Here is a 10851-nt window from a genome sequence, read left to right as displayed (position 1 = left end):
GTTACGCATCTCTGCCCTCCCTCGTAGCCCTGTTTTATCTTTCCGCTCTTGCCACGCGAGGGTATAAAAACGCCCGGGGGCTCGCGCCGAAGCTCCTCGTCCGTGTCCTGCTCCATGACAGCCGCGCGAGCTGGAGGTGGTGCCTCTCACCCTTGCAAACCCGGGGCTCGCCCCCCCCCCCCCGACTTTTCCAACTTATAGGTGAAGCCAAGACTTTATTGTTAGCAGGATGGAGGTGGTGAGGGTCTAAGCGGAGACTTCCCAGGGGGCCGGTTTGAATGTCCAGGGGGGGTTCGGCTGCCCCGCAGCCGCTCCTCGCCTCCGGCCCGGCAGCCGCTAGATGGAAGCAAAGAATAACCGTTGTTCGGCGGCGAGTCCGGCTCTGGCCCCCCCCCCCCCCCCCCAAAACCCCACCGGGGCCGGACATGGGCTTAGCACCAAAGGGTGTCTTCCTCCTCCTCCTCCTCCTCCTCCTCGCTGCAGGCAATGGGCCGTTTCACAGGGCGCCTGCTGAGACCGCCGACCTCAACACTCATCACACGCCAGCCCAGCATGGCCCTGGCCGGTCAGGCTTGGGGCTGCCACTGCCGTCCCTCCCCTCTCGGTATCCCTACGGCGAGACTGGGGCTTATCGGTGTGACGAGTTGCCGGGTCTCTGCCCACGGCTCGCCCCGCTGCCCGAGCGCCGCGCGGAGGCGGCAGGCGACGGCCTTCGCCCGCTTTCGTAACTGGCCTTTCGGCAGTCGCCGCCGCTTCCCAGCCGAAAACAGGAAGCACCTTTGCCAACAGCAATAAACCGCTGGGCGAGGCGGCTGCCGCAGGGCGACGCTGGGGGGGGGGGGGAATGGCCTGTACCGGCACCCCGGGGGCACCCGTCTCGGCCCTGGGCACGTGTGCATGCACATGTGCACACGCGTGTCTGTGCATGTGCACGCCCTAGTGCTGGCATGCAGGCACATGTGTGCATGCCCATGTGCACACGTGTGCATGTGCACGCCCTGGTGCTGACACACAGCCAAGCAGGCACGTGTGTGCACGCACGGGTGCACGTGCATGCCCCAGTGCAGGCACGTGTGTGCATGCGTGTGTGCACACGTGTGTTTGTGTGCATGCCCTGGTGCCAGCGCACAGCCAAGTGGGCACATGTGTGCATGCACATGTGCACACATGTGTGCCTTTGCACGCCCCGGTGCTGGCGCACAGCCAAGCAGGTACGTATGTGTGTGCATGCCCCGATGCTGGCGCACAGCCAAGCGGGCACGTGTGTGCGTGCACGTGTGCACATGTGTGCATGTGCATGCCCCAGTGGCAGCGCACAGCCAAGCGGGCACGTGTGTGCATGCACGTGTGCACACGTGTGTGTGCGTGTGCATGCCCTGGTGCCAGCACACAGCCAAGCGGGCACGTGTGTGCGTGCATGTGTGCACACGTGTGTGTGTGTGTGTGCACGCCCCAGTGCTGGTACAGAGCCAAGCGGGCACGTGTGAGTGTGCACACGTGCACACGTGTGTATGTGTGCACACCCCAGTGCTGGCACACAGCCAAGCAGGCACATGGGTGCATGCACATATGCACGTGTGTGTGTGTGCACACCCTGGTGCCAATGCACAGCCAAGCAGGCACGTGTGTGCGTGCACGTGTGCACATGTGTGTGTGAGTGTGCACGCCCCAGTGCCAGCGCACAGCCAAGCAGGCACGTGTGTGCATGCACGTGTGCACATGTGTGCACACCCCAGTGCCAGCGCACAGCCAAGCAGGCACGTGTGTGCATGCACGTGTGCACATGTGTGCACACCCCAGTGCCAGCGCACAGCCAAGCAGGCACGTGTGTGCATGCACATGTGCACACGTGTGTGTGTGTGCACGCCCCAGTGCCAGTGCACAGCCAAGTGGGCACGTGTGTGCATGCACACGTGCACACGTGTGTGTGTGTGTGCACACCCCAGTGCTGGCACACAGCCAAGCAGGCACATGGGTGCATGCACATATGCACGTGTGTGTGTGTGCACACCCTGGTGCCAATGCACAGCCAAGCAGGCACGTGTGTGCGTGCACGTGTGCACACATGTGTGTGTGTGTGCACGCCCCAGTGGCTGCAGACAGCCAAGCAGGCACGTGTGTGCATGCACGTGTGCACGTGTGTGTGCACGCCCCAGTGCCAGTGCACAGCCAAGCAGGCACGTGTGTGCATGCACATGTGCACACGTGTGTGTGTGTGCACACCCCAGTGCCAGTGCACAGCCAAGTGGGCACATGTGTGCATGCACACGTGCACACGTGTGTGTGTGTGCACACCCCAGTGCTGGCACACAGCCAAGCAGGCACATGGGTGCATGCACATATGCACGTGTGTGTGTGTGCACACCCTGGTGCCAATGCACAGCCAAGCAGGCACGTGTGTGTGTGCATGTGTGCACACATGTGTGTGTGTGTGCACGCCCCAGTGGCTGCAGACAGCCAAGCAGGCACGTGTGTGCATGCACGTGTGCACACGTGTGTGTGTGCGCGTGCACCCCGGTGCCAGCGCACAGCCCAGGGGCGTGCATGCACGTGCGCACACGCGTGATGTGTGTGCGTGCCCCGGTGCATGGCAGGGCCGGGAGCAGCGAGCCGGGCTGTTTTCCCCCAGCACCGTGTTGCTCTTGGCACCGGGGCCGCGGAGCCGGTAGCCGGTGGCCGGCAGAGCTGGAGCGCGCCGCACAGCCCACGCCTTTTCCCCCAGGCAGCCGAGGCCGGCACATGCACCGAGTTGCCCTGAGGCCGGCGGCACCCCTTTGCCGACGTGCCCGCCGGACCCGGCCCCGGCCGCCGGGACCCCGTACAGCTTTTATTGCGCCAGGAGTACATTGCCAGAGGGAAACGACGGCGTGCAGCCGGCCCGCGGCCCGCGCGCGCCCCCTCCCACCGCAGCGATGCCGGGCCGGGGAGCAGCGGCGGGATGCTCCGGGCAAGGGGCACCCGCAGCCACCCTGCGAGCTGGGGACCAGCCCCCTATGGGCACCCCGACCCTGGCGAGGAGGATGCGCTACTGTCCCGGGGGACCCGGGGGACCCGGAGGACCAGGCACGCCGGGGTCCCCCTTGGGTCCCGCCGGCCCCGCGCGGCCCGGCGCCCCGGCTTTCCCGGGTATGCCCGGTTTGCCTTGCGGTCCGACCGGTCCCGCCGGTCCTGGCGCCCCATCCGGCCCCGGGGCTCCGAGGTCTCCTTTGGGTCCCATCTGTCCCGCGACGCCGCCTTGCCCGAAGCCGCCCTTGGCGCCCTTGAGGCCGGGGACGCCTTGGGCGCCCAGGGGACCCCTCTCGCCCCGGGGGCCGGGGTCACCCGGGGCACCAGGGCTACCCGGCGCGCCCGGCGAGCCCAAACTCCCCGCGTCGCCCTTCTCGCCCTCGCTGCCCGCGGGGCCCTTGACGCCCCCGTCGCCTTTGGGGCCGCGGGGGCCCGGGAGTCCCGGAGCACCTGCGGAGCAAAAGGGAGAGCGGGTGAGCGCGAAGCCCGGCGTGCAGCACTGGGGCGGGGGGGAGATGTCCCCCCCCCACCCTGGGGGCTCAGGGGCCCTGCAAATCCACCGGGTCACTGGAGAGGTCCTCAGGCCACCGGAGTCGGTGGGAGAAGCTTTGGGCGCCCTGCTCTCCCCTTCCCCCAGCTCGGGAAGCTCCTGAGGTGCTCAGCTCCCGGACCCTGCGTTAGCCCTCGGCATGGCGTCCCCGGGGCTACGCGGGCTACGCTACATCGGTCCCTAGCCGATGTGGAGGGTCACGATACGACCGGGGTGGGGACATGTTGCAGACACCAGCATGCACCACACCTCGTAAGATGGTGATGTTTTTCAGCATCTCTCCGTGCCGGACGTCCACCACTTTCATCTCCTCCATGATCATGGACAGGTTGCGGATGTCAAAGTCCAACCGGGCATTGAGCAGGCTGAAGCGTTCCCGCAGCAGGTCCGTGGTGCCCTGGGCCAGGCTGAGGGACTTGTTCAGGTAGTAGAGCTCCTCGGCGTGGGTGTGGAAGCCCAGGGTGCAGGAGAGCCGCACGTCGTCCAGGTATCGCAGCATGCTGTGGACGTGGCTGTCGGTGGCGTTGATGTTGGCGAAAATGGTGCTGATCTCGATCTCGTGGGAGGTCATGCGGCCTTCCAGGGTCTCGAAGCGCTCGGCCGTGCGGTTCTGCGTGTACCTAGTGTGGTAGCGCAGGTCGTTCATGTTCTCCTCGTGGTCATCCAGGAAGGAGGAGATGTTGTCCAGCTGCAGCTGGAGGCCCATCACTTGCAGCACCAGGTCGTGCATGCTCTCCGAGTTCTGGCTGACCTGCTGGGCCGCAGAGCTGACGCTGCCTTGGATGCTCTTGACCAGCTCGCTGGTCTTGGAGGATGCGGCCCGCAGGCCGCTGAAGAGACGGGTGTAGTTCTGCCACTCAGTCACGATCTTCTGCAGCGTCAGCGTCTCCTCGTCCGTCTTCCTCTGGATGACGTGGATCCAGTCGGAGGTCTGCCCCAGGGTGAAGTTCATCTGCTGCATGGCCGCCCTGACGTCGTAGCGCTCCTGCACCAGCCCCTTGAGAGAGCTGTCTAGCTCGGAGGTGACCGCTTGCCAGCCCCCAACCTGGGCAAGGAATTGCCCCAAGCTTTGGTTGACCTGCCGGATGGAGAAGGAGCAGTTGTCCACCTCATTGGCAATCTTGTCGCTGGTGGATGAGAGCAAGTCGTGGGTCTGGGAGGCCCGGTTGAGCAGGATCTCCTGAACCAAGAGCATCTTCTGGATCTCCTCCAGCTCGCCCTGCAGCTTGGTGATCTCCTGCCCCAGCTGCCCCGTCTCGTGGCAGAGGGAGCAGTTCCCCAAGGCCTTCTGATCTGAACGGAGGACAGAGGTCTGCGTTACCCCAGCCGCCACCCCGGTGCCTCCTGGATCAGCTGCTGGGCCTGGAAACACCCCTGCTGAGGACCAGAGCCAGAGGAAGGAGCCTCACCACAGTCTGGCCCTGCCAGGCACCGCAGATGGGAACAGCTGGGACAACCACCCAGCCCACCAGCCTGCGCGGTCCCAGCCCAGGACGAGGAGCCACGAGCGCCGGGGCTCATCCTGCTCCTTGGGAACGTCACCTACCACCTCCATGCAGCAGGTGCCCCCAAAGGCACCACGCTACCGCCCTCCCCGTGGGGTTTTAGTCTCCCCTCCGCGAAGGTGGGCAGCAGGGAAGGAGACTACTGCATAGGACTGTCTCCTCTAGCTCAGCCCCAGAAACCCTGGGAGATAAGTGAGGTTTTGGCCCTGGGGGACCCGAAAGGTGGAGATGCTCCTGTCCCTGGCTACCTTCTCCTCCACGCTGAGGCCCGCTCAGCTGGAGGGATGCAGGGTGCCAGATCCTGGAGAAAGCCTCCCGCCTGGGGAGAAAGCGGTTGAGGGGTGCAGGACAGGACGCTCACCCAGCTCCTGGAGGTCTTGCTGGATGGATACGATCTTCTTCTCGTAATAAATCTGGGCTGAGCTGATGTCACTGGAGATGGAGTCGACTTTCTTGAACACTGCAGAGAAAAGCCGGGCGGTGGGAGGGCACGAGCGGCCGCCGGACCCAGCCCAGGGCTTGCAACCATCTTCCGTGGCGCAAGCCAGCGGCCCGGCGGCAGGACGGACGTGACCTGCCGCGGAGCCGGGAGGCTGCCACAGAGCAGCAGGAGCCCCGGTCCCGCCGCGACGCCGGCCGGCCCGGGCCGCCCCTCCGCAGGATGCGTCTCCTGAACGCCTTTTTTTTTTTTTTTAAACCTCAAATATATCGCTGGGCCCGAGCGCAAGGGGAGCAAAGCCGTAAACGCCCGGGGGAGCTGCGTAGGGCCGGGAGGGAAGGAAGGGAGGAAGGAGGGAGGGAAGGAAATAGGGAGGGAAGGAGAGAAGGAAATAGGGAAGGAAGGAGGGAGGGAAGGAGGGAGAGAAGGAAGGAGGGAAGGGAGGAAGGAAGGAGGGATGGGAGGAAGGAAATAGGGAAAGAAGGAGGGAGGGAAGGAAACAGGGAAGGAAATAGGGAAGGAAGGAGGGAGGGAAGGAAATAGGGAAGGAAGGAGGGAGGGAAGGAGGGAGAGAAGGAAGGAGGGAAGGGAGGAAGGAAGGAGGGATGGGAGGAAGGAAGGAGGGAAGGAAATAGGGAAGAAAAGGAGGGAGGGAAGGAAGAAAAAGGAGGGAAGAACCAAAGCGGGGAAGGAAGGAAGGAGGGAAGGGAGGAAGGCAGGCGAGAAGGAAGGAAGGAGGGAGGCAGGGCAGCAAGGACGGCGGCTGTCCGCGAGCCCTGCCCCTACGCACCCAGGGAGGCCAGCACGGTGACGGCGACGACCAGGAGGACGGCGAAGACGTAGAGCCCGCGGACGGACGCCCGCAGCGACAGGTTCCTCCGGCAGCGGCTGCAGCTGCTGGGGCTCCTGCCTGCGGGCCGGGAGGAAGGCTCAGGCCCGGGCCGCGGCCGAGGCCGGCGCGGGGCGCCCCGCCGACCCTGGGTGGGGGGGGTTTCGACCCTTACCGTCGGGCCCGTAGCGGGAAGACGGCGGCATCTCTTCTTCCTCCCCGGCGGCCAGCTCGTCTTCTGGAAGGCGACGCCAGAGGGATGGGAGCGCTCGTGGCCTCCGCGTCACCGCGGCCTCTCCGTCCTCACCGGCGCCCTTGGCGTTAGCCGCGGGTATCCCGAAAAGCGCCCCGCGTGCTGCCAGCCCTGCGCCCCGGTGCGCACCGCGAGCGGGCGACGCCGGGAACGGGGGTTTCCTTCGGGGCCGGGATGTTGCTCCCCTTCCACCTCCCCAATTCCCCCCCACCACACACACCCACGACCCTTCCCCCCTTCCTCCCTTCCCCCTACCCCTTCCTAAATTTGGCTTTCCTGCTCCGTGCAATCCGCAAATACCGGCGCAGAGGGAGGCCGAGAGCCGCGGCCGGCCAGCCGGGACGGGAGACAGCGATGCGCTACGGCCGGAGCCCCCGTCGCTTGCGCCTCCTTCCCTCCCCACCCGCCCCCCCCCTCAACCCCGGGCGCCCCTCACCGTGGCCTCGCGCCGCCCGCCCTCACCTCTCATCGCCCGCCGCCGCTGCAGGGGCCCTGCGGGCGCGGGGAGGGGGCCGTGCAGCGCCGTGCGCCCGCCCGCCGCGCCGCGCCGCCCCCGCAGCCACTTCCTGGGCAAGGAGGCGGCCGGAGCAGCCGCGGCGGCGCGCAGGGGGCCCCGGCGTCGTCCCCCCCCCCCCCACTCCGCCTCCCCCAGCCACCTCCCCCGCCCCCCGTTCCCGTCCCGTCCCCAGCCCGGCCAACCCCGGCCGCGGCCATCGCCCGGCGCGTCGGGGCGGCCCCGCTGCGCGCCGCCCTCCGTCGGCGGCGGGAGGGTTGGGCTTCGGGTCCGGCCCGTGTCCCCTGGCCCGTGTCGCCGGGCTGCTTCGGGGCTGCGGGAGCTGCAAGGCCGGGGACGGGCTCGGGCATCCCGGCCGGGGTGCAGGATGAGGGGTACGAGCGGCGGGTTCGGGTGCCGGGTCGGGGGCTGCGGCGGGCGCTGGTGCTGTGCGATGCCCCGCACCCTGCCGTGCCGGGCTGCTGCTGCCCTCTGCCGAGACCCGGCCGGCCGGGCTCTCCCCACCGCCCCAGCCTCCCTCCTCGCGTTTTCTCCCCGTTTTCCCATCCTTTTTTTTCCCCTTTTCCCTGCCGAAGGTGGCCCTTCCCCACTTTTGCTCGCGCTCTCCCTCCGCTGCCCGCCTTGCACCGGGGCCGGTTCCCGCCGGCGGCAGCCTCCCGTCCCCAGCTACTCCCAGCTTCCCCAGGCCCAGCGCCCGCTGCTCTTCCCCAATCCGGGATTTCTCCCCGCCAGCTGCTTTTCCTACCATTTCCCAGGTCTCGGCTAATTTGTTTCCCCGTCCCCAGGTTTCCTGCTGTCGGCGCGGGAAGGACGCGGGCAGCGTGTGAGCTGCACGGAGTAATCGCAGTGCGGACGTCTGTGCAAGCACGGCACTGTATTTTTGGGGTCGATCATAATGACTCTTTGGGGCTCGCCCGCTGCGCCCACCTGGTCGTCCCCGCGGTGCTTTACGTCGCCTCCCTCCTCCCGGGCGCCGCTGCGGTCCAGCCGGCTACTCCAGGTCGGGGCCCGGCTGCGGGGCGCCTCGCCGCTCAGGTCTTCTCCTGAGGTCTTGAGCCGAGGTGCTCCTCAGTTGGCACCGGTGCACCCACTTCCCCTCCGGCCCCTTGTCGATCCGGTACGTGGTGGGGCCAGCAATGTCGATGATGGAAAACGGACCTTCCCACTTGACCTCCAGGCCATGCTCTGCTTTTTCCACCTTGAGGTACATGACTTGGTCCTCTGCCTGCCAGAGCCGGGCAGCTGCAGGCTGCCAGGCACCCGGCTGCGGGCAGGCCTGCAGCAGCGCCTCTTCGATCCGGTGCTTGTACTCCATCTGGTCCTCTGGCAGCTGGTTTAGCCAGGAGAGGACATTGTCTCCTTGGGAGAGCTTGCCCTTGCCATGAAACGGATTTACCCGCAATTCCATCGGGAAACCAAAAATAATTGGGTAAGGCGTTAACGCTGTCCCCAGCCGGGCTACAGATCTGATTCCTGCCAGGATCAGTGGCAGCTTTTTCACCCAATCCTTCCCGGTACTCTGGGCCACTCGCTTTAGGTTTACTTTAATCCCTTCCAGCTGGCCAGGAGACTGGAGGGGACATAAGATGTCCCACTTTTGCTCCACCCTCAAAGCTCGCATGACTCCCTGGAAAAAGTGTGGTTCTAGGTCTGAAGTGATGGTGGCCGGCATCCCATAGCGCAAAACAATTTCCTTAAACACCACCTTAGCCATAGCCTCCGCTGTACGCTCACGCAGGGGGAAGGCCTCCACCCATCCCGAAAACACATCCAGCACCACCAGGAGGGCCTGGTGGCCCTCTTCGGCTTGGGGGAGGCCGTTGACGTAGCTTACCTGGAGCTGAGACCACGGGCCGTCCGCCCGCTGCGGCTTCAGGGGTAGCGCTTTGCCCGCGGCCGTAGCGCACCGCAAGCAGTTCTGCACCCACTCTGCTACTTGCTCCTCGTCGCCTTCCCACCGCGCCACCCGCCTCGCCCTGGCCAGGCTCCCCTCTACCCCCTCGTGCAACCAGCCGTGACACTGCGCGACTATCTCCTGTTTCTCGTGCCTCGACGGCTCCCAGTCCTGCGGGCTCCTCGCTGTCCCCGTTTTGACTCGCCCGGGCATTTCCCTGGCCCTTTTGCCCACTCTCAGGTTCCACTCGTGCTCCTCCGGGTCCTCGCTCCCGTGTCCGGCGACGTGCCTGACGTGCAGCACCCCCGGGTTGGAGCGAATCCAGCGCCAGATGCTCGGCCACGAGGCCCCGTTGGCGCACGTCTCGCCGCCGGTGGTCTCCAGCAGGCCCTCGGCACCCTCCTCCTGCAGCTTCTTCACCAAGGACTTGGAGTCGGAGTACAAATAGAGGGGCAAAGCGCTCCCGTGGCCGCGCAGGACCTGCTCCACGGCAGCCAGCTCCGCGGTCTGCGCCGAGCCGCTCTCCCGCATCCCGAGGAGCCACCGTTCTTCCAGGCTGGCGGCTGCAAAGACGAAATAGTCCACGTCGTGGTGGAGCACGCTGCCGACGGTGAACCACACGTTGCCCGCGGGGACGTGCGAGGGCAAGAGCCGCAGCGGGGGCGCGGTGGGCACCACCGAGCCCGCAGGGTGCCCGCAGGGAAGGGGGTTCCCGTTGGGGACCGTCTCCCCTGGGACCCCCCTGTTCACCAGCAACAGAGCCCACTGGGCCGGGTGGGCGCTTGACGTGTGAGCTCCCGTCGCCATCCCCCAAAGGAGGTATTTCAAAGGCGAATGTGGCATTTGGATAACGACAGGAGCCGGCCCCGTGAGAGCCCTGAAGGCCTGCACGGCTTGTACTGCCACCAAGCACTCCTTCTCGCGTGGTGAATAGGAGACCTCGTGGTCCTTCAGCAGCTGGGAATGGTATGCCACTGGGACCAGCTGGCTCTGCTCGTCCTCCTGCAGCAGGGCAGCCCCCGTGGCGTGCTCGCTCGTCGTCAGCCTGATGACAAAGGGCTGGGACCGGTCGGGGAAGCGCAGCGCGGGCGCCCTAAGGATCGCGTCCTTCAGGCGGCTCAGGGCCTCCTCGTGCTCAGGTCCCCACTCCCATCTCTCCGGCTTCCTCATTAAGCGGTAGAGCGGCTGGGCAATCTCCGAGTAGCCCTCAACGTGCTCTTGCATGGACCTGAACCATCCCAGCAAGCCCTGGAGCTCGCGCACATCCCGCGGGTGGCGCTTCTTGTCCACGGCCTTCAGCTTGCTCTCCTGTATCTCCCTCCCCTTTGGCCCTATCGTGATCCCCAGGTAATTGACCTTGGGCTGCACTAGTTGGGCCTTTTCTAACTTGGCTTTAAAGCCAGTTTTCTGGATCAGCTCCAGGACTCTCCTCGTCCGGGCTCTGGTCTCCTCTTGGGTTTTCCCAGCGATGATGATATCATCGACGTATGAAAGCACCTCCTCTTTGTCTTCGTCGGGCAGCTGGGCTAACATCTGAGCCACCCGCTGGTGCACGATGGTGGTGGTGTTGTGGAGGCCCTGGGGCAGCCTGGTGAAGAGGTACTGCCGGCCTCTGAACGTGAAGGCAAAGCGGGCTCTGCAGGCTGGTGCCAGCGGGATGGCAAAGGAGCAATTCGACAAGTCGAGCACGGAGAAGTACTTGCTCTTGGGACTCAGGGCCGTGACGATCTTCGTCCTGTCCAGGACCACCGGGGCTATCCTGGCGGTGGCCCTGTTGACAGCTCGATAATCCACCGTTAGACGCCACTCTTTCTTGTTGGCCTTCTTCACGGGCCATAAAGGGCTGTTGGACGGAGATGTC

The 10851-nt window shown here is 65.9% G+C and overlaps 1 protein-coding gene across 3 annotated transcripts; it reads right to left on the bottom strand.

Moving 5' to 3' along the window:
* Window positions 1-2740: 2740 nt before the first annotated feature.
* SCARA3 (scavenger receptor class A member 3) lies at window positions 2741-7123 on the bottom strand. Of its 3 annotated transcripts, none has more exons than XM_068936688.1 (6): window positions 7045-7123; window positions 6505-6567; window positions 6291-6410; window positions 5423-5521; window positions 3806-4849; window positions 2741-3456 (listed from the first exon to the last, which is right to left on the bottom strand). In XM_068936688.1, exons 1-6 carry the CDS (start codon window positions 7049-7051, stop codon window positions 3026-3028), a joined length of 1764 nt encoding a protein of 587 aa, XP_068792789.1. In that variant the 5' UTR covers window positions 7052-7123; the 3' UTR covers window positions 2741-3025. The 3 variants fall into 3 exon arrangements, with proteins under 3 accessions (XP_068792789.1, XP_068792790.1, XP_068792788.1); XM_068936689.1 differs by having other exon boundaries at window positions 6505-6643; window positions 7045-7100; XM_068936687.1 differs by having other exon boundaries at window positions 6505-6643; window positions 7019-7064.
* Window positions 7124-10851: the final 3728 nt, after the last annotated feature.

This window comes from Struthio camelus, chromosome 3, assembly GCF_040807025.1.
Source record: "Struthio camelus isolate bStrCam1 chromosome 3, bStrCam1.hap1, whole genome shotgun sequence".
In the NCBI taxonomy this organism is placed as follows: Eukaryota; Metazoa; Chordata; class Aves; order Struthioniformes; family Struthionidae; genus Struthio; species Struthio camelus.
Note: the sequence above shows the minus strand (reverse complement) of the source record. Positions and strands in the feature narration are given on the sequence as shown.